The following is a 26775-nucleotide window of genomic DNA, read 5'->3' as shown; positions in this document are numbered from 1 at the left end:
GAGTAAGTAAGTGTTTTAATGAACACTTAAGCTCTGATAAATTACCTCGCCAAGCATGTGACCTGACATCACCTTAGCAGGTAGACATTTTTTCTGCTTTTCTCTGAGGGGTAAATGCAGGAGAAGACCCAAAACTGTACTGTAGGTTGAAATGAAATAGGTCTTAAACTCAATGCAAGAAGACACAAATGCACATGTAAAAACTTCATTTCTAACTCGATGAAGTCTTCTCCTGCATTATTCTCTCTGTGTGCTTTCTTACTCCTGTTGACCCAGATCTATCTCTCAGCAGTCTGTCTGTGCTCTGCCCCTGTAGGTCAAACTATGGTATGACAAAGTGGGTCATCAGCTTATCGTCACCATCCTGGGAGCCAAAGACCTGCCACCCAGAGAAGACGGCCGGCCCAGGAACCCTTATGTCAAAATCTACTTCCTCCCTGATAGAAGGTAAGAGTAGGAACAGTTACTATGTGCTTCTTTCAACCACCCCACTCATTCAGTGTCATGTCAGACATTATTGTCCAGTACAGGGTTATTTCTAAAGTTTTTTGACATTAAAGTGAGTCTTCTAAAAGGTCATGTGGCATTGTTTTTCACCCTTAAGCACCAGGAATGGAAAGTTATCTGTGGATGTGTCTATTTAAGTTGTTGTGGTTTAGTACTGCAGGAGGTCATTTTCAAATTTTACCACCTAATTCTCACCACACTTCCCAGCATGCCCCGGTGCTGTGCTCTGTGCTGTGCTGTGTTATTGATCTGATGTATTCGTGGCTCTTTTCTATCATGGTTGTAAATAAAAACAGTTTGAATTATTGTTCCTCCAGCGACAAAAGCAAGAGGAGAACAAAAACGGTAAAGAAATCCTTAGAGCCCAAATGGAACCAGACCTTTATGTATTCGCCGGTGCACCGGCGGGAGTTTCGAGAGCGCATGCTGGAGATCACATTGTGGGACCAAGCCAGGGTGAGGGAGGAGGAGAGCGAATTCCTGGGGGAGGTAAGAAAACTGAAGCCCACACATCAGGGATCAGGGACACTCACTGACAGACTCTGTGGTATCTCACATAATCCTCTTCATTGGGGTCAAGCACTGATAAAACTCTCGGCCATTTCAAGTCTTGATGGTCCAGTCCTATTCCAACATGCACAGAAAATGTAAATGTGTAAATGTATAAGAATGACTACCCCTCAGCAAAAAGGAGGGGTCGTTTGGCATTGATGCTCAGAGTAAGAGCTTTATGAGTGTGTGGCACATGCAGGTAATTAGTATTCAAACATTGGAGTGACATTTTTAAGGTATGTAACCTCACTGGGGCCTTTTGTCTTTGGCAGATCCTGATTGAGCTGGAGACAGCTCTTCTGGATGACGAGCCACACTGGTACAAGCTACAGACCCACGACGTATCCTCCATCCCGCTCCCACGTGCCTCCCCCAACGCACAGCGCAGGCAGCTCCATGGAGAGAGTCCAACCCGGCGGCTGCAAAGTATGTAACACCTCTATCACTGTCATGTCACAAAACTCTGAGAATGTACTGTCATTTCCAATGAAGAGCTTCAGTGGCCCCAATGAACAATAAATGAGAGGTTAGAGCAGTTAGACAGTTTCATCTAATGGTTTTGAACAGATAAACAAATATTTGCAAGTGTGGAGCATAACGTTTTTAACACGTTTATAAATAATAGGTTTGAAGGGCAGGTATTAACCGGCTGTCATTGTGGAGAGGAGGAGAAGAAGGCACAATGACAGAATACACAGAGAACAGATTTTTTCCACCCGTGTTAATAATTTTAGAGTGGAATGTTTTTGGTTTTACTAACAGCATTGTCACAAATACTCTCCTGTATAGTGTTTTTTTCTGGTAATATTTTTTTTGCTATAACTCAATATGTTTGTTAACTTCTTCCGCTAGAATCTGTAATTCCATGGGATCAAATTTAATTTTGCGCTTGCAGGCTTTCTGCTCATCCAAACTCACCATTAAGACACAAAACCCTCATTTAAATACTGCTGTCTGCACCTGTTGTCATTAGTGCAGTTATTCTTAGTAAATCACCTGCAAAATGCACCAAAACCAAGCGTGCAATGTGTTGGACTGCACACACAATTCAGTACTCTTTATTTGGGATCTTAGTAAATAAGGCCCATACAGTACAAAGTATAAGTTACATACATTTTATCTCCTCTTCATATTGATCCTGTAGTGTTAACTAACAAACATAAATTTAATGTACTGTAAGAAATTGGGACAAAATCTGAAATCCTCATTACACACAGCTTAAGCTGTCTGACTAAGTGATTCACAAGTTTATACTTTCCAAATATATTGCACTTTTAACAACAAGATTCTATTCTTTATTATATATATATATCATTATTATTATTATTTCTATTATTACTTCAGTTTATATAGCCTTTAACAGTTACTGTAGTACATGCATATTGTGCCTCTGTCATCCATGTCACATGAACCTTACTGCTTCTGCTTTTACAGACAAAGGCTCATATTCATACAACTCAGGTAAAGTCCCCCTGTGCTCCCAGGCAGTGCTGCTCTATGGAGCATCTGAGTGTCCTCCTGTCCTCTTAAAAGATGCATCCTTGTGCCCTGATTCTCCACCCTTTAACCCCGCAGGGTACATGTTTCTGCTCCCTCACATGGTTTTCAATGTGGTGAGCCGGTGTAAATTTTACACCAGCTCGTTTGAAATCCCCTCAAGGTAGCAGACACGTGCACGCTCCAGGGAAACAGAGATTTAGGACACAGTGGTCTCTCCCTCTCTGTGTATTTACCTGTTAAATATCTTACAGTCCCAGCCTGCAACCCACAACTCTATCCTGCAAAACTGTACTCCATCCTCATCCTAAACTGATGCTATAAAAACCCAGGCTGTCAGTCCTGGCAGACCCAGTATCATTTGATCTTAACCACTTGCTTTTCCTCTGTGATGTATATTTTTCTTTACTGTTGGCAAATTTTGCAGCCCTTTTCTGCTTTGCTTGTGTTTGTGTGTTTTGAATGTGAATATGTTTTGAAAATTGTCATAAATCTTTTGTTATTTCTTATTCTTAATCTTCTTTAACAGTGGTTGTATATTTACTTACAGAATTTAAAAAAAGAATACTTTGATTGTCCGTATGTTTAAGTATTCTGTAGAGTCATAAATTCCTCTACCCAAAAATGAAAAGTAGCTCCTTTCATGGATCTTCTCTCACCACTGTTATTTTATTTGAACAGATACTGGTTAACACTGTAGACTGTTTCACTCGAATGCTTCTACTGGACACTTAAGGCGTGCTCGCTTCCTCTCCCCTCTTCCCCCCCTCCTCCCCAGACGATGATTTTCTGGGCGTTTGTGTTAGTGTGAGGTGAAAGAGCTGACAGCTGTAAAAAGTTTGCAGCCAACTGAGATGAGAGGTTGGGAGCGGCACTGCCAGAGTGCAGCACTTGTCATTTCTGAAAAAGCACACGTGTCCAGTTGATTTAAGTTGACTTGAACGTTGAAGGCGGCGGTGGGGGCCGGAGAGGGGGGTTCATACTTTTCAAAGAGGGGACAGGGAGGGGTGATAAAGCAACTGGGGGGGATAAAGAGAAGAACACTTCTCCCACCCCCACCTTCACATGTAAATTGGATGATTGAACATGTCACTTAAGAGTGCCACCATCCAGACCAAGAGAGATCTGCTGTTTTGTTGAAGTCGAGCAGTGAAATGCAGCAATATTTGTTACAGCTGACGCATATTTTTCCCGAAACACTCTCTTGCGGGACCATTTGTTGTATTTGTGGAGTGCAGTGACATGAGTTAGAGACTGACAGTATATTCATTGGGTTCATATCTTATTGGATTCCATCAGAACCTTCAGTTTAACCAATAAAGATTAGAGTTAGACCAGGGAGTGTATAATACAAAACAACTGAATGAATGAATGTGGGAATGTAACTTGACTTTCCCCTCTTCCCCTTGTCTGTCTCTCCCCTTCCTGCTCTGCTCTTTCAATCCCCCCTTTCTCTCTTCTGCTTTCCAATCTTTCTCACTGTCTCTTTAACTCAAAGGATCCCAGAGGATAAGTGACAGTGAGATCTCAGACTACGATTGTGAAGATGGTGTCGGTGTAATAACAGGTGAGGTCATATTAACATGCAGTTCAAGAAAGAGAATCTCAATGAAAAGTAACAACCAATTTCTAATCTCCTACATGTAACTCACCATAAAATGCTTCCTAGGCCTAAACAGCTTACAAATACCATTATATATCATATTAGCAGGGTAAAAATGCTGCAGCCCGTCAGCAGCAGCACAGGGGAAGGGGAGGGAACAGTGAGCTTTTTTCTGCCCCTGCACCGCTAGTTGCTGTTCTTCTGTACTCGATGAGGCTTCAGCAGCGCGCCCACGCTGCATATCAGACAAGCAGAGGCTGAGCTGTTACAAGACTGGGAAAAAGGCAGAAAGAAAGACTGAAAAGTACATAAAATATCAACCTTGAGGAAAATGATGCTGGAATACTGCAGGTAGCAAAAGCATTTCAAAAAAGAGGCTTGCTTTAGTTTTTTCATGCAAAGTGTAGCATTGGCAAACAGTATTCATCTCTTTTAATAAATATCATCCCTGTTTTTTTCCTCTCACATAATGTTGTGCTTAAAACCAGCAAAACCACAGAAAATGTGCCGACCTTATTTGCAGGAAAGCTGTTAGTAAATTACAGTATGGAGACAGCTGCCTGCACAGTTTGTTTAGCACATGGTAATGTTTCAAATCCCTATTAGCAGATCAAGGCCACAGAGAAGAAGAGAGGAAAAGAAATGCATCGGAGACAGAGGAGAATGGATACAGTTACTGTAGCAAAGTGGCTGTCAGACAGACAGAACGAGAGCATGGGGAAGAGCATCAGCCTGAGCTCGCTGATGATACCGAAGCTGAGGGAAATCCTCCTCTAGCCTCTTTAACATTCTCATCAGCCCCTCACCGCCTCACCATGCCAGTCCCCTTCACTTCATTCACAGTGAAGGGAATACCCCTTCTCTCAGCTCTGGTTGCACCCCCCCTCTTTACTTAGGCTATACCACATCGCCGCTTATCCTGCAGTCTTTGCATTAAATTGCTGACACCATTACTTTCAAATGGGGAAGAAAAACATTTTTTCAGTGCATGTTATTTTACGGTACACTAATTGCCAGGTTTTAATTGTCTAGTGGATGAAGTGTACACTAGTAATTAGGGCATAGGTTGTGCTGATGTAATCATGTCTTTGGAAGTTGGCTTTTTTAATGCAATGACATTTTAGAAGTGAAAACTCTTCATTTTTAATTTTCATAGTACATTTAATACTGCTTTGACCCTTCAGTCCTGTGCTCTACTTCTGCACTGATGCAGCCCACTGCTCTTGTTAAATCCTACTAATTGTCAGTCAGGTTCTCTTCTTTATGTGTGCTTAACAGGCAGGCTTTACTCATGAGTGAAGCAGCATGTCAAGAGGAAGAATAGATTTAATTTGGCTCTGCATGGAAATTGATTGCTCCTGTGCAGGAGGCTCTGTATTGGAGCTGCTGTTTAGAAATGTCAGATGTTTTCACTGTTAAATCTGGTATGAATCACAATGAAGCAAATCAGGCTTCATTTTTTGTTGTTTCTAGTATTTGTTTTAAAAACTGTAAGCGAACGGTAGAAGGACAGTATGGCAATATGCTATTTAGATGATCAGCATTCCACCAGCATACACTGCCCATTGTCAGCACCATATTCCTGCAATTATAATCAGGATGGATCATTTAATGTGAAATGTTTTAATAGATTTATTCCAACTATTATGCACAGCTACCTTCTATCAAAGAGAAAATCTTATTGTATTAATATGTCAGACTTCCTTAAGTGAAGGTCAACATTTCTTTATCATTACCTCCAATTATTCCCACCTTTCCTTCTATTCCAACTTTTGATTCAGGGTTTTCTTTAACTAATTTTAATGTGCTATACACTCTATTGAATATCAATCAACTTTAATAGTGCTAAGCATTGACCTTTACCACGGCTGCTAGCAATGTCTGATTATTGGTTAATGAACTCTTTCAAGTTCAATGGACTAATCAGTCTTGCAGAGAAAATTCATTATTATGTTTCAGATTTTTTTAAAAAAGGCTATGTTCATGTTTAATGCACACATCTTAACACAGTGAATGAATTTCAACTATACAGAAACCCAGTCCTCATTTTTGGAATATAGAAAGTCAGCATAATGAGAATAGAAAATCTATCACCTGTGCAGATGGCATTTAACATTAAGCAGAACTTTGAGAGAAAGTTTGGTCTGTTATTACTGGGTGTAGTTAAACTGGATCAGCATCATTAGCAGTCATCATTTTTCATGAACTGCAGATTTACCCGTTTCCATACAGAGAATCCACAGAGGAGTTAGAAAGTCAAACTGATATAAAATGTAGTCAACTGCTGTATTTGTCTTGTGATTGATACTTCTACAGTATCTGTTGTATCAGAATAGTAATAAGAAACGACTAAATCTCAATAACAACACACATTCTTGATCTTGTCCCTTCATCCCTACCTTTTTTGATCCATTGCTGTCTTTACAGACTACCGGCCAAATGGCAGAGACTTCCAGAGCTCCACGTTGTCTGTCCCTGAGCAGGTGATGTCGTCTAACCACTGCTCCCGGTCAGCTGATATAAACCGAGCACGTTCGCGCTCCCCCAGCGTTCCCCCACCATCCAGGTAACTAATGCTCAGTGCAACACCGGGACGAACGATGCAGTCTTTTAGTTTTTGATATTTTTTCCTTTTCTAGGTGTTTATTCTGACTACATTGATTATGTGATAATGATTAGTGTAATATGTATTTTGGTAATTTATCATATGTTGATGGAGAATGCCTTAATTTCCATGCTTAGGAATCCTTAAAATTGTGATGGATGCAGTGTAATGTAAACTTTAAAAGCATCGTTTGAAGGAAAACTACTTCAGGCTACTCTGGAAAATGGGAATTTGAAATTAGGTTGTAGCGCTATTTTCTCCCACTTAAAAAAATGAGGTGATGTATCCCCTAACCAGTAGGGGGCAGTGTGTGGTGAGTGAACTACATGAGGGGTGATCCAGTTCACTTCTGTCACACAGCTGAAGTCTGGACCCCACCTTTGTCCTCAGGTCTCCTCAGTACAGCTTCTCTACTAGAGTGGACGACCACAGTGTGTCTGAAGAACACTACTCACCTGACAGATACACTCCAGCTTACACTTGTGTACAGTAGATGCATGCACATATGCGGCCATGCATGAAAAAAAAGCTGACAAGCACAAGTGGAGGCTGATGAGTAGACATGCAGAGAGGTGTTTATGTACGCAGACACTTAACGCACAATGCCATTCGCCTTAAGCTCTCTGGAAACTGATCTTGTGTATGAGTGCTTTCATCTGTATGACGTTTCAGTTTTTAAAGAGCAGCTTTCTCCAAATGAACGACGTGAATAGCAGCAAATAATGAACATGTGTGTATACTACACTGCTTTAGTGGCAGTTAGTTTTTCCCCCATCTTTAGAAGGATGAAATTACTCAGGAAACATTTGGAGCCAACACTGCAAATGCTGCATACAGTAAACAGTATTTGCATCTATCTCACTATCTTTATGGAAGAAGTGGTCAAGGGGAAGTGGTCAGTTATCCTCCATCAGCACTTATTTTCTGTGAGGGTTGGAAAATGTTGCTCCAAGAGTCCAATCATAGCCTTGGCACTGCCAGGCCGCAGCTACTTTCCCCCCCGTCCAATTAACTTTATTTGATATTTCTGAGGCTTGGCCTAAATCAGTGTCAGACGCAGAAAATGCACTTATCTAAATTGTCTGGGACGGTGCTCACTTGAGTGTATTTCAGCTGCTTTAATTAACAGCATCCGGTTATTTATGGGAAACAGCTGAAAATGACACAGGAAATGAGTCATGGAGAATTTGTATTTGTCCCAGAACTTCTACAATATATAAAAAAAATCTCCTCAGGAATTTTTATAGCTTCTCATGAGCCTTATGTAATTTCTACATTATATTTGGGGTGTATATGCTTTCTCGTGTTTATGTACAACTACTTTTTGAAATGTTCGTCAGATTGTTTCTGTAAAAGACAGAGTCTCATGTAATGTGCATGGTCTTAATTATTTGTTTTATTATCCAGTAGAAGTGAAGCAGGTTTAGGTGTTTGGACTATGTGTTCTGTTATTTCCTCCGTGAATGTTGCTCGTGTGTTCGTTGTACCACTTTCATCTATATGTGTGGTAAAGCTGAGGAAGACATCTCCTCACCATCCCACAGTATTTCTCAACCTCTCTTATCTTCCTCGCCTGTTTTTCCTCTTTGAAACTGTTACATCAACCTTTCCTATGAGCTTTCTCAGCCTCTTTACATCCTACTTCTTTGAGAAATCTCTCGTTCTCTCTCCTGCACTTTCCTCACCCCTCCATCTGTCTGCCTGTGATTCTGTCTCCAATCCTCTCTCTCTCTTTCTCTCTCTGTCTGTCTCCTGTCCTCCTCCTCCTCCTCCTCCTCTTCCACCTCTTCCTCGGCACCATCTCAGATCCATCTCTGTCTTCTCTCTTCCCTCCATTTGGTTGCAGCCATTTTCTCACCCTACCTCGAACCAGACATACTCAGCCTATTGATGATCCTCAAAAAGACCCCAGGTAGACTTTTACCTGAACTTGCATGAAGCCCCATCTCTGTACCTCCACTTTCCATCCCAAAACTTCCCCAACCACAACCCACAGCCCTTTTTCTTTTTTTTTCATCCATCTGAGTGTTGAATACATGGCACTGACACTATAGCATGTTTTCTTTCACTGTAGTCAGCGTCAAGTGACTAGTATGACTAGCATGACACTTAAATTGCATGAAATCTACAGTGAACAGTGAATAAAGGAAGCCAACTACCACACAAAATGTTACCTGGCTATCATCAGTGCCATGAGTGTTGTGGGTGCTACCTTTCGGTAGTACAGTACATAGACAAGAAAAGAATGATTATGTGGCCATACACTTCATCCATCCAGTATCAGCATTGCTTTACTCTCGCTTTTCATCTTCTCTAGTCATTATCATACAAACATTCTTCTCATTTTGCTCAAAAATGTACCCTGCGAGCAAGTGTGAGTCCTAGGAAAACAACTTCCTCGTTTGTCTTTACATTCGATCTACCAAAACAAGTGATTATGGCAATACTGAAAATGGATAAGTGTTCTATGGTTTTGGAGTTTTGTCCAGCAGAGGTGGTTTCCCCTGCAAACATATTGCTACAGCATATTAAGTGTGTAGTACTGTATATTAATCATCAGTATATGCAGCGTTCGCTTACAGTGGATAGTTGAAAAAGTTTGTTCAGGCAGAGTGTAATGGTGATCAAAGAAGTTTATTCCAACTTTTCTTCCTTTGCACGTTGTTTTTTTTTCATGTTACCTCCCCTTATGCTGAAAAAAACCCCAAACAAATGCTGACCAGTTGTGATATTTTTTCGCCAGCCGCAAACAACGTGTGTACCCGATCTGCAGAGAGGAAGCAGTCAGGTTACTACGTTCCACTAGGATGGCCCGTGCTCATTCTGAGGGCGCCTACTCTTCCGACTATGACTACGAGAGGTATTGACATGCACTGCTGCATCTGTGCATCCGCCATCTTGTGGTCTCCTCAACATGTCCCTCGTTCGTCTTTAATTTATACGTGATGGTAACAGTGATGACAGAAAATGATATCCTGTCTGATATCGGGTTTTTGTGAAGGAGTCATCACAGCTCTGAAGTTGTGTAGATGTACATTAATGGTACACAACTGCCTCTGTGCTGTATGCTGAGGCTCAGAGCTCTTTGTGTTGCTGATGTCAGCTGTATGTATACTGGTTGTTCAGTAAAGTGCTGGCCAGTACCTGACTGTCTCTTCGTTGATGTCCTTGTTTATGTACCCATGTATGTTATATCAACAGCTGTATGTCGATCAGTGGTGTGTGTGATTATTAGTTGAATTTTTTATATGCTACAGGAAGTGGCTTTTTGCTCACCTGTACATTGGCATCTCTGATGCATTGATTTGGCCGCAAAGTAGCTTTTTAAGTTCTGTGGTTGCCCTTTGACTTCTTGTGTCTGGCAAGAATGACTGCCGGGACTTTCCAAGAACCCACAGAAAGGCCTGCTGACATCCATACATCCCCAGCACCCATGCCAGCATCCTGGTGCACCAGTACAAAGAAAGAGCTCACATGTCTCCCTCCAGAGAAACACTGTAAATGAGTCCACTTTTCTCTGTCTTCCATCTTCTGCCATCTGGCTTTCAGTCAGGAATAACATGACATTTGTGCCATTTCTCTCCTCTCCAGGAGAAAAAAAGTTATGAGTCCTCAGAACTCAGTCCGAGAGCCTGACTGACTTTATTACAGTGTCACAAAGTTTCCCTAAGGCCCAGCTTGGCTCAACTTCAGGCTCAGCCTATAGCCTTAGCTAGCCATTAACGAGAGCTCTCCATCTTCCTTTCGCTCCCTTTCTTTTGTCTAAACCAACAGAGAAATGAAAGTAGCTAGCATCTTCAGTGTTATCCACAGAGGAATAGAATAGATTTCCCTCCACTCTTCACACAGATACAGTTTGTTTCTCACTGCATCCAGGCAGAGTAAAAGCAATGGTGCTACCTGAAAGGAAACAAGTACAGCAGATAGGACCAAAATACATGTGGAAGAAGAAAACGAGACAAAGTTGAGCAACGTACAGCATTGGTGGGGTCTGTGCCTTTTGGCAGGTGTCTTAGTTAAGGTGAACATGAAAAAAAAAAGTTTCTCTTGTTTAAGTGCACCACCCCAGAGTTAACTTTGAATGGGACCAAGCCCGCGGCATATAAACATCAAAACAGCAGCCTTTTAAGTGCAGGAAACTCATATTTTGGACGCAGTTTGACTCACATGAGAATTCAGTGAGAGGTGTTATTTCTAATAGTCGTACAATAGGTGTGTATGTTCAGGCTGTATCTATCAAATTATACCTAATGAGATGTTTGTAACAGACTTAACCTTCACATTAGCTATAAATCCTTGACCATAACAACCTTCTGATGGAAGCTATCTAATGATTATTTTGACCGTCACTGTGAATGACTGTAGATTAAGAAGGCTACTTAAGGTCACTGACTGATGAGCTTTGTTATGCTTGTGGAGACAAAAAGGACATCTCCTCTACTGGACAATTGCTTGAACTACATAAGGCTACAGACACTACAAGACTTCGATGAGATTAACTGATATATTAACATAGAATCAAGGTTTTCCACTCAATATTTAACATTTTTCAACAAAGTCATAATTTTGAATTCCCTGAAGGAGGTTTTATGGTGTCTATTAGCCTTATTAGACGCAGCTCCCACATGTTTCTATTGTGTAGACACCGACACGTCTTCGGGATTGTACAATTATATGTGTATGATGCTCTAGTTTAGTATTGTAACTTTTTTTTTTTTGTTTAAAACTAAAGAAGTTACACAGTTTGCTGAACAATGTGCATGTTCAAAACCCCTGAACCTGTGACAGCTTCTCATGTCCAAAACGCCAAGTTGAGTATTTCCCTTCACTGTCTTGACATTTGCAGTGTGATGCAGTTTTATAAAAATGTTTCTTTCTTTTCTCTCTGCAAGGTTAAACAATATATCTGTATAATATCAGTGATTGTTTTTGTTGTGTAGAAATCTCATTTGTTTGTTTTTTTCCAGCTCTACAGATCATCTTTATATTCACTGTGCCAAAAAATACTCTCTACTATGGCTGGGCATTTTTTTTTTAGGGAATAACAGATATAACAAGCCACATGCAAAATAAACACACACCTCACTTTTCCTTCACATTTCACTCTACCTCAAACAGACTGCAAATGAACACTCACCCATCACGTATAGAGAGAGAGAGAGAGAGAGCACATGGTCCCTGCCAGTTCTTCACACCCTGAGGACTTCACAGTTAATTCACTACAAGGACCATAAACCACACAGAACCACCTAGCCCTCTTTCCACAGTGCCCACCTTTTAAAACTGAGTATTTCAGTTACTCATGGAGAATCATAGACAAAGCTGTAGTGTAAAAAACCCATCTGTAAAGAATTGCATGTAAGTTAACCATACGTAAGTTTTGTAAAATCCAAAATGTCAACTTCAGTGGCCATTGAGCATTTTTAGATTTAATGGAATGAACTTGATGGTCAACTGTACATGCAACTCTGTACAGCTGAAGACTTTTAACAGTAAAGTGTTAGCTATTGTTCTCTTGAGGTTTCTGAAATTTCTCATTCTATCATTCACTTTAAAGGACTATACTTGTATTTTTGTATTCTTTAGTCCATTTTCTTCACATAGGCCTAACATTACTGTTGACCAGCCTCCAAAGTATATTATGTGTTTATATTGTATGATTTATTTTTCCTACTTTCCAGACATTCATTTCAATACAGGATGAAAATCAACATCTGGACACACTTACTTTAATTCATAGTCCAGTATAGGGAACATCATGCCTGATTATTTTCTAAGAAATATTATTATATTGTGTAAGTTCAAGATGTAAACGAATTTGACCATAATTCAATCATACATGATGTTCACTTTGATAACCTACCTTGAACAAGTTTGAAGTTCAAATTCTCATAATATACAGTATTTGAAGGTGTGAAAACATATTGAGAAATGTCAAGAAGTATGAAATGCTTTGGAAATGGTTGGTAATAGTGTAAAGTATGTAGTTAATGAGGGTTAGCAAAAACACAGGTGTGGTCCTTAAACACATGCACCTTGGAGGAGTTTTGAAGGTGCAACAACTTTCTCTACCCTCCATACTGTCCACCCTGCCACCATACTGTCCCTCTTGCCCTGTGGGGCCCCACTGAGTGCCTGCCTATCTCTCAATAACCTCTGTAGGAACCACGGAGCCATGGATAGACACGAGTATCACATCAGGTCCCGCTCTGCAGACCAGCGGCCCACTATAGAGCGCCCCACGTCCCGCTCGCGCTCCACTGAACGCCCCCACGACTCTTCGCTCATGAGGTCCATGCCGTCTCTGCCATCTGGGAGGTCCGCCCCCCCCTCACCTGCCTTGACGAGGTGTGACCCAGATCGGAGACGCTAACCAGCTTAACATTGTAGCAGACTGGGGTTTTAGTTCAACAATCATTTCCCTGAGGCAAAGCTGCTCGGGAGGGAGAGATAATTTAAACATTTGGTTAAAATACCAATAGGTAGACCAAAGAACCACAGTTTTACTGATATATTATTCAACTAAAGCCCCCCAGTGGATACATTAAAACTAATACCATGTTGCTAACTGCAAATGTAGACATAAAGTCCTAAATTTACAGTATCTAGAATGTTGAGTTGGTGAGTTTATCTACCAAGCAGCTACCAAGCGTAACCAAATAACCTAATATTAGGCTAATTGGATAAGGTACAGTAGGTAGTCTTAGTAATACATAAATCAGAAGAAGTAGTAATTGTAATTTCTATTCTTAGTCGTATTTCGAGCACATTTCTTCTCTGCTAAGTGTGAAGAGTTCTTTGACTCACACATTGTGTCTCAAATCAGCCAAGTAGGTTATTCCTGCCCCCAGAGCAGCTCCATCTCTGCTAAATGTTTGCCTAACTAAAACTTTTGTAGAACTAAACTAATACAGACCCTGTCCCATGAGCTCCCACCCACCCAACCCTGACTAACTCACAGAATGAAGCAGAAGAACCACATCAATACCACCCACACCCCACCACCTTCCCAAACACCCTGCTCCCCCGCCTCACCTCACCTCACCCCACTCACCCAGCCACTTTCTGTTTTGTCCCCAAAAGCAGCGGTGCTGTATTTTCTTTACATATGTCTCAGGCACAACAATCCTGACACCGTAGATAGCGTGTTAACACGTTTTAATTTGGAACACACTGCTCATACGCTTGCGTGAGTATAGCAGTGATGGGCCGACATTTTCCTTTGATTTCATTACTAACATCAACTGATGCTGTTTATCCTGTGATGGCATTCTGTTTTTTTTCCTTTTTTATGTTTTGAGTTCAAGCCTTTCGGGGACAGTCTGAACGCATGGTCGCACTGCTCTGCCGTTTCCGCATTGAACTCTTTTCTTCTTGCAGCTTGATGAGTCGACTGTACATGCGATTCACACCCGGCATCTTTTTATGGCAGCCCAGCACCCAACAGTTGATGTGTCCCTCCACTCCCATGTCATGTGCCAAACATCATTGCTGTGTGCATTGGTTTTATATTTGGAGATGAAACACACAATGATCTCTTAATTGTGCTGTCACTGCTTACCTCCTGTGGAGCCTGACAGTGACTCTCATCAAAACAAATGCTTACATATTTACACAATTAATAACTGATCATAGATTCAATTGTGTATCAGTCTCCCATCATAGTAGTTAGCTTTATTTTTTCATTTTAATCACTCAGATGTCTGCAATCAAAAAAAAAAAAATAACTTTTAGTTTTCTCACACTGTGATGTGGGTGCAACATGGCCAGGCCCTGCATCCACCATCAGCTCTAATTTGTGTCTCACCCCAGTGTCCACAACTTTTTCTCATATAGGGCACATCCTCGTAGTGGATCAGTCCAGACCAGTCCCACCAGTACCCCCATGTCCAGCAGACGAGGTCGGCAACTCCCACAGCTTCCACCCACAGGGAAGGAGAGAAGTAAGTCACCTTGTTTGTTCTTCTGTTTGTATTACAGTGTTGATGTCTGTATTATGTAGGTGTATCTATTGAGCAAGGACATGTTTTTATCAGTGTGGTACTGACGTTTTGTTTAGTTTCTTGGGATGATGTAGTTTTTATGTGGTGGCCCAACTGATAGGGGCTGAGAAAGAGCTTTGGTTTTCCCAGCACTTGCTTCTTCTCACTCTTCACTTCTGACTTTGAAAGAAAGGATTATTATGTGTTGGTGGTACCTTTAATTATATTACATAAATCATGACAGAGTATATGCAAGGATTTTTTCGTTGTTTTATATTTAATTGGTGTCACTTTTGCCTTCCATCCATAACATCTCTACTCGGTTCCTTTTCCATTTCTCTCTCAGAAGATGGAGACGAAGGAACAGAGCCTTGTGAAGGTCTGTACCTGAATGTATGGGTTTAGTCTTTCAGACTAGGAGTGCTGGTTGAGTCGCACCTTACTCTGAAGGCCAAAACCCTGTCTGCAATGGCTGGTGGCTGGGTTCCCTGGAGGCTAAGCTTACTGTGTGCTCCTTGAACCTCCCCCCCTCTGTTGCAGCTGTGTTTAACGTACAGTTGAGATGTCCTGTGCCATCGTGTTGTACTTACCCATAGGCCTGTCTGGATCCTGCTATTGATTGTACCAGTGTTGTGTTCAAATGTAGCTTCCCTGTTTCTATGTCTTGAGTCAGATATTTCTATAATTTGTCTGGCAATTGTTGATTCATTTTAAATATTTGGACTGCTGAGATACTTAAAAGCTAAACTGGATAAACTCCAGGCTTTGAACAATGATTAAGGCACAATAGTTTGAACTTTCCACATCTTGAAAACTACAAAGTGACATTTGAAGTCATTTTGGTTCCTCAGCACTCCTTAAACATTAATGTTACGTCTTGTTGTGGTGACTTGTGTACTGTACGAAGAGCTGTGATGAAAGCAATGATGATTTCACTTGTTTCTTTGAATCAGATGCTGTGAATTACAAAGATTGGAGTAGCCTCACAAGTGATTGAAGGGAATGACTGGGACAAAGATAGAGAGAGGAGGGAAAATCTCAGGCAGTTCTGGGGAACTTGTCAAAACACTCACAGAACTCTTTCATCATTGTCAGAGTCCATGAGGGCTTTCCCTGTCTTCTGCACAGCCTCCAACCAGCTTCACTGTCTCTCTTCACTCTCTCTGTTTTGCTCTCGCAGTCCCGCCCTTCCTCTGTATCTGTGCCATCTTTTTATCACTCTTGAAACTCTCACTGTCTGGACCTCTCTGTCACTTCTTTGTATCACATGTTTCCCCCTTTTCCTCTTTATTCTTGACCTAATATCTCTTTCTGCTGTTTTTCAGACAGTCTGTCCTCACCCACTCCTCTCTCACTCTCTCTCTTCTTCTGTCCTCCTTTGTGTTTGTCTTTCTCTCTCTCTCTCTCTCTCTCTCTCTCTCTCTCTCTCTCTCTCTCTCTCTCTCTCTCTCTCTCTCTCTCTCTCTCTCTCTCTCTCTCTCTCTCTCTCTCTCTCTCTCTCTCTACCATACCTTTTGGGACAGTGGCAGTGTGTGGGCAGCGGGGGGAGGTATTGATCTGACCTCATGCTGTAGCTCCCACAGAGCCTTACTGCACTCAGCTTATGTAATGCAATTGTGTGTGAGTATGTTAGTTTGTGTGTGTGTGTGTGTGTGTGTGTGTGTGTGTGTGTGTGTGTGTGTGTGTGTGTGTGTGTGTGTGTGTGTGTGTGTGTGTGTGTGTGTGTGTGTGTGTGTGTGTGTGTGTGTGTAAAGACTGGATCCATATTATTGCTGGTTACAGAAAGGAGCTGGACGGCTATTTGTTTTGTCTCGCTGCTACGCTTCGAAGTTAACTCACACCTTATATTTGCCTTGTCATTCCTTATATTTGTCTTGTGTGTTATCTGTGGCAACTCCTAAGAGGGGACAGGAGAGGAACTTGGGGCACCTGAACCACACAATGGTCGCCCAGGTGTGTTTATCTCTACAGAAAAAAACCTGTCCTGAGGAAATGTGTTTTTTTTCCCCCAGTTTCTTGAAATATGATGCTGCTTGATTCCTTTTTTTGTTTGTTCTTTAAGATAAACTGTTCATAAAGAATAACAAGAAAAGCTGTTTATTAAGGATTAAAGCTAATTTATCATACAATATCTTGACTACATTAAAGTACAAGCTCTATTCAGGAGTTAGAATGTTGTGTTGGTTTTTTGGAAAAGAGTAGCGTACAGTAGGTGTTGATGTACAGTACATTCGTCCACAGGCTTGAATGAACAACCAGACTGTTGGCAGAAACTGGAGCTCCCCACAGTTTCCACTTCCTACTTTCCCATCTGTTTATATGGCATGCTTCTGTCCTTTGACTGTGTGGCACTATTACTCAACACTGTCGTAGCTGTAGTGCCGGCTGACTCACTGGAGATTCATTTCATGTCGTTAAAGAGCCACATTCTGTATTTAAATTGTCTGCAATCATTGTGTTCTGAATGAAATTCTGCAGGCCAGTCGCTGCTGTAGGAAGGTGCACGGGGAAGAAATGCATGATGTAATGACCCACATATTGCACAGTGTAATTAACCAAAAGTTCACAGCATTTTTGTGCAGTAGCTTTTATATGCAGACGAGTATTTCACTATCAGCTATTGGGATAACTGTGTGTTTGTGTGGAGACCTGTGTGCGTTTGAGCACATGCGGTATGAATTGCCATTACTATTGTGACTTACAGTACAGTAGATTTGAGAGTTCAATGACTTTATGAGCCTCCATCTGTGTTTCTACTAGCAGCAGACTGCGAGGAAAAACCACAAGGCCCACCGGTAAATGGGAGGAAAGGCAAGTCCTCTGAGTAGCGTGATGGTGTGACTTTGCTGTGTGGGCTTTCTCGGTCAATGCAAGTTCTTCACGTGTGACATTCACTAGCAACTGATACTTAGTTACTCTGAATGACTTTGCCCTCTTATTTGCCGTAGCACATTTATATAGTTCTCTGTTTCAAACTTCTCCTTGTCCACATTTCATACATACCGAGTGTGGTTCACTCCTGTTGAGTTGATTTGGAGTGATCAAATTAGAGAGTTGTACTGTATGTAGCTGGAGCTGATGGTAATGTGTACAGAGTGCTGTCGTTGTGATCTCTGCTGCTCTGTCCTTCTCTAGTTCAAAGTCTTAATCTGCCCTCTACTTTAATAGAAATTAATTCTGTGCAGCTCCACCTCACAAAGACAGAGCTCTCCATTTCCATTGTGAAATTGCCAATCATTTCAATTAGACATGGATTAATGAACATACACATACACACCCTTCCACAAAAATGGCAGCCTCAGTCATATATACAGTAACTCGTGTCTAGGGAAATTCTTTCTACAAATTGCAACTCAGATAATCTAATTTTTGATGGAATAAACAACACATAATTAAATACAATGTTTAATGAATTCTGTGCAATTTACTTCACTGTAAAGGTTCTACAGTGAGTGTAATCTCTTAATTTTTAGACTCTGAGAGGCTGTTACCTTTGTTGGCCAGCAGATGGAGCAAAGTTCATAATCTTTGACGAGGGAGCTGTCCATGATTTCAGTGCTGAAGTGGCAAAGTGGTTGTTTTCTGTCTTACCAATCTCTGCCAAAGTTTTCTGTTATCATTACACAATATATATACAATGTAAGCAATGTAAACTATGTATTAAAAGCTGTAGATATAAAATGTATTCATACAGAGAATAGGCTGAGGAAGGGATTTGCACCACATTTTGCAGTGGACCAGACCTATAGTTCCTTTGATAATCCAACATCCTTCAGATTTTTGTAGTGTGCAAACCCGTGTGTGTTGTGTATGTGTACGAATGTGTGCGCGTGTGTGTGTGTCTTGCTGTAGAAGTGACATGGGAGGACCAGCAGCGAGGGGTGAATGGCTCTCTGTCTGATGGAGGGACACAGCCACACCCCTCCCTCACTGACACAGGTTGGTTGGTCTGGGTGTGGATTTCTGCCTCTTTAAAATACATATGTCACTTTGATAGACTTGTTAGACTTTATAAATCCATGAAGAAGAAATACCCCCTACAATCTCGTTCTTTGTCTTAAAAATCAAGATTTATTAAAAATATTGGGAAACAGCTTTCTTATGTTACATTTTTAAAATCTTTCAACTTTAAAGCTACAAAGGATGTTCCTGTTGATTGTTGTTCATGATATCAAACAGAAATATGCATATTCAAAATCAAAACAATATTCTATCAAAGTGACGTCTAATTGATAATTTTTTTTTGACTGTGTTCTTCACAGTATATGTGGATTCTTTATCAGCTGGACTACAACTGCACCAAAGTCAGACCTGGATAATGTATAATATAAACTAGATGTCAGAAAAAGCATGAGGAGAGCTTGCTTTGTACATTTCACATGCAGCAGCAGAATGATTTAATCTAACGTTTTATATGATGTTGCCCAGGTCAGCCTCTGGATGGCGTCTCTTCCCTATTTGTGTGGTTTTGCAGTGCAGCATGGAGCTGATGTTTCTGTAGACTCTCCAATCTGAGAAATCTCACCATAAAAAATGTCCCTTTGAGTTTGAAAATGTGTTTTGGTTAAAGAGGACCTATTGTGCTTTTTCTTACTTTCTATCATATATATAATATTATACTGTCAGATGTTTATATTAAACATGGCCACAGTGTAAAAAATAATGAGTTAAGTATATGTAGAAGTAATCCCTGTGAGCATAAAGCAGCAGCTTCAGACTTAATTTTTTCACTTTCAGCCCAAGCTGAGGTCAGTTTGTGACTTATTTCTTTATAAGGTCATCTGCTCCACACAAAGTGCACAAGTTCAATGCTCCGCTCCGCTAACATTGTGGTGTTTTATTATTGTTTTGGGGTTAGTCACACCAAGCCATGACTTTAGTCAAGCAGGCACATTGTGCGTGTTTTTCCATTACACAGCAGGGAAAAGTAAAATAAGTAGTTTACCTGTTGGAGGTGTGCTGGTCGTATGCAGTTCTTCATCAAAAATCATCATCACTGTGGCTGTTTCTGCATATATTCTTATTCCTACCTACAATATGTCTAAATGTCTGCTGAACAAAGAGCTCCAAATACCAGCCTCTGTGTCTGTGTTGTGTCGACCAGTTTTTAGCACTGCTTTCAAAGCTCTGCTAATTCAGTGAGGAACACATTTAATTTCCTGTAAATTCATTTAAAAGCTTTTAATATGAAAGCAGGAAATGTTGGGTTTTTATCAGCGGTAATTTAACATGACTCTGATATAGCTGCCCCACAGCAGGCTTCTGGAAAGCGGGCCCATCAGTGGGCTCATTAGGAGGGGGGCCTTAAAGAGACAGGAGCTAAGACTGCCTGTTAGAGACAGAGGCTGAACTGAGAGGCTGCATAAAGATAAATACGGTTGTTGTTTTTTTAACTGTGAATCATGCAAAACTACTTTAGTGGAGTCCCAGACTAAAAAAATAGAGCTGGAAGTGTGTATAATAGGTCCCCTTAATTTATTGTACTGTATTGTACATGTCTTTACCCTAAATAAAAGGTACTTATTTTTTTAGTGTTTTTACACTGTCATTTTAGCAACAAGACAGGTTTGATGAGATGCTGTCCTCCTTGTACATTAAGTATTTTAAAAAAACACATGATATGTGTTGCTAAGGCAATAACACCACACTGCGGTGTTTGCACTTCCATGGAAACACATCTTCACCTTGCTTTAGATTAAATATCATATATGTTTACCTGTTATATTACTTGCTGATATTTATTACCCACATGATCTTATTAGCTATGGTGACTTTATTAACTTATTAAATAAAATTTAATAGTGCAGTGTGAAGGATTTAGTAGCATCTAGTGGTGAGGTTGCAGATTGCCTCCCCTTCCAAGCATGTAGGAGAACCTACCGTGAGTGCAAAGTTTCATGAGAAATTCAAAAGGCTGTTCTGGGCTACTGTAGAAACATGGCACTGCAACATGGTGGCTCCGTGGAAGAGGACCCTCTCCCTACGTAGATATAATGGGCCCATTCTAAGGTAACAAAAACATAACAATTCTTATTTTCAGGCGATCATTAACTAATTAAAACATACATTATAAATATTATATTCAATTCCTGCCTTGTCTGTTACACCAGATGCCACTACATCTTGCATACTGCAACTTTAACAAAAAACAGCACAAACAGTTATTGCATGAGCATAAAAAGGTTTAGCTCAATCATAACTTGTCAGTCATATAAACTTGGTTGCTGTGTGACACAGTGACTGTAAAAGCTTTGACTGTCCCCATAGTTTTTTCTCTGATACTAATTTGAAGTGTAGTCTGGTGTTATAAGTTAACATTGCCCAGTGGCTCGAGCGTGCTCTTCAGACATGGCTGTATAATCTTTGCCTCCCTCTGCCCGATATTCAAGCTGTAATGAACTCTCAGTAAGCCTGGTCAGCCTCTCTCACTTCATCAGTCTGCCCCTTTGTTCTGGTCACTGGTTAAACTCCCCGGCTCTCTGTTGCTCTCTACTTCCCCCTCTTCTTCCTCCCTCATGTCTGTGTCCACTTCCCTCTGTCTCTGCATATTTTTTTCCACCTTAATTCATCCTGGAAAGGCTGACTGAGCTTTCCAGCTTGACCACAGTAGGTACTTTCACACTGGGAGTTATCTCAGGGCCACTCAGAGGCTCTGCAACAGTGATTGTAAAGGACGAACACGGTTTTAATCACAACCCTCCCCACACCTACTGTTCACCCATTTCCCATCACATTCATTTATTCTGTGATTCACAAGGAACACACGCACCAATACCAACATTTAAGATTGTGAACACAAACATTACCTGCTATGCTAAACATCATCATATTAGCATTGTCTGAGTTTAGCATTTAGCTCACAGAGCCCCTAGAATGGTGGCATCTTTTACTTGAGGTTAAGTCCTAAAGAAAAAACATGACTTTTCCTTTAGTCATGTTTTTATTCTGCATCCTTCAATCCTCAGTGACCATTACTCATACTGGCATTTACTGTTGGGGGGGAAATAGACTTCTGTATATAGATATGTATAAACTCTGCTGTTGTAGTGTTGCGTCTGTAGTCTTGGAACAATTTGTCATTCAGAGATGGCTGGTTTAAATACAGCATGTTAATAGCATACAGCATTAACCCCACAGACCACAAGAGACTTTTCTACGCCAACTTGCTCTGGTTTTTTCGCTCCACTCTCCATCTTAATATATCACTCTCTTATCCTGATGACCTACATGATGCAGCTGAAGTAAGGGGAAAAAAATCACTTGCTCTCTTGATTATCATTTGACTCTCTAATGAGGTGATGTTAGCTGCCACAAAGAGATGAAAGCTGGCGAGGCAGATGTCTCACATTGTCTTTTTATTCATGTGACACTTCATTATTCATCCTAATGGAGTACTAATTGAGCTAAATGCAAATTCTCTGTAAGTGGGTATGAAAATGAAGTATGATCTGAGCGGGCTACTTTTCGCCCTCCCGACTGTCACCGTTGGTTTCGTCAGGTTCAGAGTGGAGGAAAGAGATTAGCCAGGAGGGTTGCAAAAGAGAAATAACAGAATGGTGGGCAGAGAGGGCAGTGGGCACTAACCCTGATGTTGAACCCTCCATCTAAACTGGACACGGGTCATGAGGGTCCACGAGCACTTGCTTACACAAGATCACATGGAAGTGCATGGGTTGCTGATAGAGAAATTAAATCACAGTTGTTCTTTGAAGAGAAAAAAAAAAAAGGGAGACAAAAATCTTCCTCAGAATATTTCAGGCTCTCAGCAGGCTGAGCGGAAGGAAGGAAGGGCATGAATAATACGAAGGAGAGGAAAATATGTAATCAGAAGCAAAAGAGATGCCTGAAAGCCAGCAGTTGATCTTGCTGTTGCGTAACCTTGTTTCAGAGAGACACTGACGCCTCAGTGTGCATATGTGTGCATTTGAATGTGCGCCCTGCTCGGGGTACATCTGCGTTTTTTTCAATTTTCGCATTTTCTGCTGACACTCTGTGAGGTAGCCAGCTCTCTCTTTTGTGTGCTCGCTGCTCTGTGCTTTCAGTTTGTGTTTTTTTTGTGTTGGTTTTTTTTCCTTTCTTTTTTGTTATTTTTCCAGGCTGTCTCCCCACAGTTGCCCCACGCAGACTCAAGTGACATCCACGTTTTCCTTCTACCCGCCTCCCCCCTTCCTCCTCTTTCCCCACCTACCTTCATAGGTCTCGGGTTTCTATCCGGTTCGGTACATTAACATCTCTTTACCGTTTCAGCTCTTTTTTCCTTTTAAAGCACAGAACCTCACCTTCCCAACCCTCCCTACTTTCTAATCTCTAATAACTGAACTCTCAGCCTCTACCTCAGCCTCTCCCGGCCTCGCACCCTCCTGCTCTATTTTGACTTCTCACTGTGCCCATGGTGGAGTTTGCGTGTTCTTGGTGTACTCTATGGTTTTGTTTGTGTGTTCTGTGCTTGTTGTACGTTGTTTTGTCATTGTCGTGTCGTATTGTTGTCGTGTTGTGTCCCCTTCCCCCCCGCCCCCGCCCTGCCCCTCCACCTTCTTCCTCTTCACACTGACCCTCCAAACCTGGCTTATTCGGTGATTGCGACGATGACGTGGCCCTCCCTCCGTTCTTCCTCTCCTACTCCGTCCCCCCCTTACCCTTCGTGCATCCTCTCACATCCATCTTCCTCTCCTCTGTCTGTGTCTGTCCATTCTGTGATGTGATCCCAGAAGACACGGACTCACCAAGTTGGACGAACTCAGGTCTGTCCTTTCTTCTTCTTCATCTTCTTCCTTTTCTAAATTCTGCTTCCTCTCCTTCTTATTCTACTTTTATTCACCCTGTATATCTTCCTGGCTTGCCCTTCCCACCCACGTCCCCTCATCTCAGTCGTCTTTTCTTTTTCCGCTTCGCTTGCCTCCATTTTCTTGTGCCGTTTGCACTCTTAATTGTTCTTTAGACGACGTTTCCGGCTTCTTTGTCATTAGCACCCTTTTATTTTGCTTGCGAACAGACTGTGTGGGCTCGCAGTTCATAGAAGTATGGTCATGGTCATGCCAGGGAGGTTCTTTGCAGCAGATCTTGATCTGAGACATTTATTTTCTATCTAAAATAACTACTTACTGTCATGTACAGTAAGTGAAATCCTCAATCAGATTACTTTCTCTGTGGACATAGACTGGGATCAGTTTCTTAAATAGACTTTTTACTGTATGCTATTGAGGTATGTGGGAATTGGCAAAATATGTCCAAGTATTATTGAATATTATTCAATTAAATATACATTAATTTGGAGTCTGGTACATTAGGGATAGACAAAAGATACAGCGCAGTCAGAAACGGACATTGATACGTTTTTCTTTATCTTGACTCTACTTCAGCACATTTTCCTCTAAATGAAACAACGACACTGAGGTTTAAGCATCGACTTTAGTAGAGTTGTAACAGAGTTGGAATTGTGTGTAAATGTATTCGGTACATGTATGAACAAATGTTTAACACTAAATCCTTAAACAGAGCAGACTAATCTGAATTACCATTGTCACTGACAGTCATTTCATTTTAGCAGTGAAGCTCCTCTTGCTGATGACTGTTGTCAGCTCAGCTGAGCTATTGACTTTATGAACAGTGCTTGAATAGCTTAGTTTTATAAGCTCAACTGAATGTAAGTTTGAACCAGCAACAAAATGAACTTATCACTGAACTGAAGAGAGTCAGAATCAGGATCAAGAATCACGTTATGAATGCTGATTCAGAAGCTTACCCATGTAACAACTGAAATGCATTTGAATGGCAATACGATTCTCAAATTTAGAAATAAGTGAACTTACATAGCCAGTGACTACGAATCTCTGAGCTGAACTGAACAATATGATTTAAGTTCATATGCTATTTACCTGATGTGGATGTACAGCCCCCCAAATTACAGCTGAAAGGTGGCACTTTAACCTCAGAGTCATTGTTTATTTCAAATCCAATATGCAGGAGGACAGAGTCACTATAATGAATACTGCTGTAATACTGCTATAGACTACACAATAACTTCAAAATCAGCATAACTTTAGTAGTTGTAGATTAACCCAATCAAAAGTTTTAAGCAAACACATGTTAGCTGACATGAACAGGTTACTGAATGCTCCTTACATAACACACCTGTAATGAAATTGTAATTGAAAGAAAGTTAAAAATATGTTAAGTGTGTAGGCTGTGAGATGTTACTTAACCAGTGAAGTAACAGCAAACTGTTAATCAAGAGCGACAGAAAGTCGACTTAATTCTAACGAGAAAAAATCCACCTCACCTTTGTAGTCATTCATTTTCTCTCAGCTTGTATTGCTTTTCTTTGTTTGTGTGTGTATACATGAAACTGTAGGCATACTGTATGTGCGCATGGCACTTGTGTGTTCACCTTGACTTTATCACTTCCATCATACAACACACAGAGCAGAGCATAGAGACAGAGCAATTGGAGAGAATGGGAAGTGAGGAAGTCACAATTTGGTGAAATTGAGAATTGATTGCAAAAGAACACGTGTAGCAGTTCCAGCAGGAAGTATTTGTTGTCAGGTTTAATCATTTTGGTATTTTCTTTTCTCTTCAGTTACATAAAATGTTTATAGTTCTTATGCAGTGGCATTATTACCTCCACAGGAACAGGGTTGAGCTTGTGTATTGATTATGGGGTGATGTTTGTGTAGTGCATGTTGCACTTGCAACCATGTGAAACAAAGCACAGTGCTTAAATTGAATTTACGAGGAGATTGCTTTGGCAACTAGGACAATGTGATGTGATTTTTTAAAGCACTGAAATGAGAAAAGCTTTTCACTTTGAATCGAGAGTGATGCGCTGGTTCATGCTGAAATTTCATTTGTCACCAAAGGATTGGCGTTTGTCTAGAATCTCATGCAAAATGTGTCCCGACATAATTGTCAAGCATTGTTAGAGCTAGCTTGTTTTTCGTAGAAATTTGGCATAGCATTCAAAGCTGCAAGACTTTCTTGTAGAGGTCAGTGAACTGTATTATGTTAATATCATTCAAATAAAAAAAAAAAAATGTTGGTCATTTTTTCTGTAAAGATAAATGAGCCTGGGATCATGACAGCTGGTTACAAATAGAGCTGTTCAATTTGTTGTGCAGCTTATCTTTACAGTCAGCATTTTTTTGTTTGTTTGTGTGTTTGTTCCTTTGTCAATACAGCCGATCATTCAGCTTTTTCTCATTAGATCTGTCCTCGTCATAGCTCATGGCTCATAGCTCAGCAGAAGCTTGTCTCTCCTCATAACCGTATGTCCCTCCATCAGGCCTCTCTGCACAGCGTCAGCCACCATCTGACACTCTCCTCTCTCTGTGCTCAGGTTTGGAAATGGAGGAGAGGACCAGGCAGATGAAAATGAAGATGAACAAGTACAAACAGGGAACCGGCTCAGACTCCAGGCTGGAGCAGGACTACCACAAGGTAGAAAATGTGTTCAAATATGTATGTATGCTTTTGTCCAGCAGATTCACAGGAAAAAACATGCACCTAGAGTACACTGTTTTCATGGTTGTACTGTGCATATGCAATATGGCACACTTTGCAAGCACTCAAGCATGTACACATGAACATAACAATATCATACTGTAGTAGACATATGCATTAATGTTTGCACAGTGTCACAGGAAAATATTCAGTGCAGTTTAAGGTTTCTTAAAGGATTAAGTTAATCCTAAGATTGCAAGAAAAATGTATCTCTGCTTACCTCAAGTGGTATTAAACCATGCAGATAGTTTTGCTTTGACATGTTTATTCCTGAAAAAATGACCACAACATGACTTTCCAGGAACAGTGTCCCGGTACTCAAGAGACTTCACAGACTTCACTGTTTCTGTTGAGAAATAGTTCTAACTGGAGAGAGGAAATATTGATAATGATAATAATAATTCATATTCACAGCAAATGTCTGTGGATGATCTTTAGTAACTGGGACATTGTTTCTGGAAAGGCGGTGCGGTTGAGATCTCCAAACATCAATCTTCAGTGCTTTAAAATTAAAAAGTGGATATCTCCAA

General features: G+C 40.9%; 1 protein-coding gene across 2 annotated transcripts in view; it reads left to right on the top strand.

Annotated features, from left to right (window-relative positions):
* Window positions 1-26775, top strand: part of rims2a (regulating synaptic membrane exocytosis 2a) — a 145239-nt gene that overhangs the window by 89942 nt on the left and 28522 nt on the right. Inside the window, exons 15-24 of one of the 2 annotated variants that reach the window (XM_062423016.1) lie at window positions 317-447; window positions 804-996; window positions 1332-1485; window positions 4055-4123; window positions 6587-6725; window positions 9508-9624; window positions 12927-13112; window positions 14601-14707; window positions 23455-23487; window positions 26082-26182. In XM_062423016.1, coding sequence (XP_062279000.1) covers window positions 317-447; window positions 804-996; window positions 1332-1485; window positions 4055-4123; window positions 6587-6725; window positions 9508-9624; window positions 12927-13112; window positions 14601-14707; window positions 23455-23487; window positions 26082-26182 — 1230 coding nt within the window. Of the gene's footprint in view, window positions 1-316; window positions 448-803; window positions 997-1331; window positions 1486-4054; window positions 4124-6586; window positions 6726-9507; window positions 9625-12926; window positions 13113-14600; window positions 14708-15092; window positions 15126-23454; window positions 23488-26081; window positions 26183-26775 lie in introns of both variants that reach the window. The other variant, XM_062423014.1, reaches the window with a different exon arrangement.

This window comes from Scomber scombrus, chromosome 7 (assembly GCF_963691925.1).
Source record: "Scomber scombrus chromosome 7, fScoSco1.1, whole genome shotgun sequence".
In the NCBI taxonomy this organism is placed as follows: Eukaryota; Metazoa; Chordata; class Actinopteri; order Scombriformes; family Scombridae; genus Scomber; species Scomber scombrus.
Note: the sequence above shows the minus strand (reverse complement) of the source record. Positions and strands in the feature narration are given on the sequence as shown.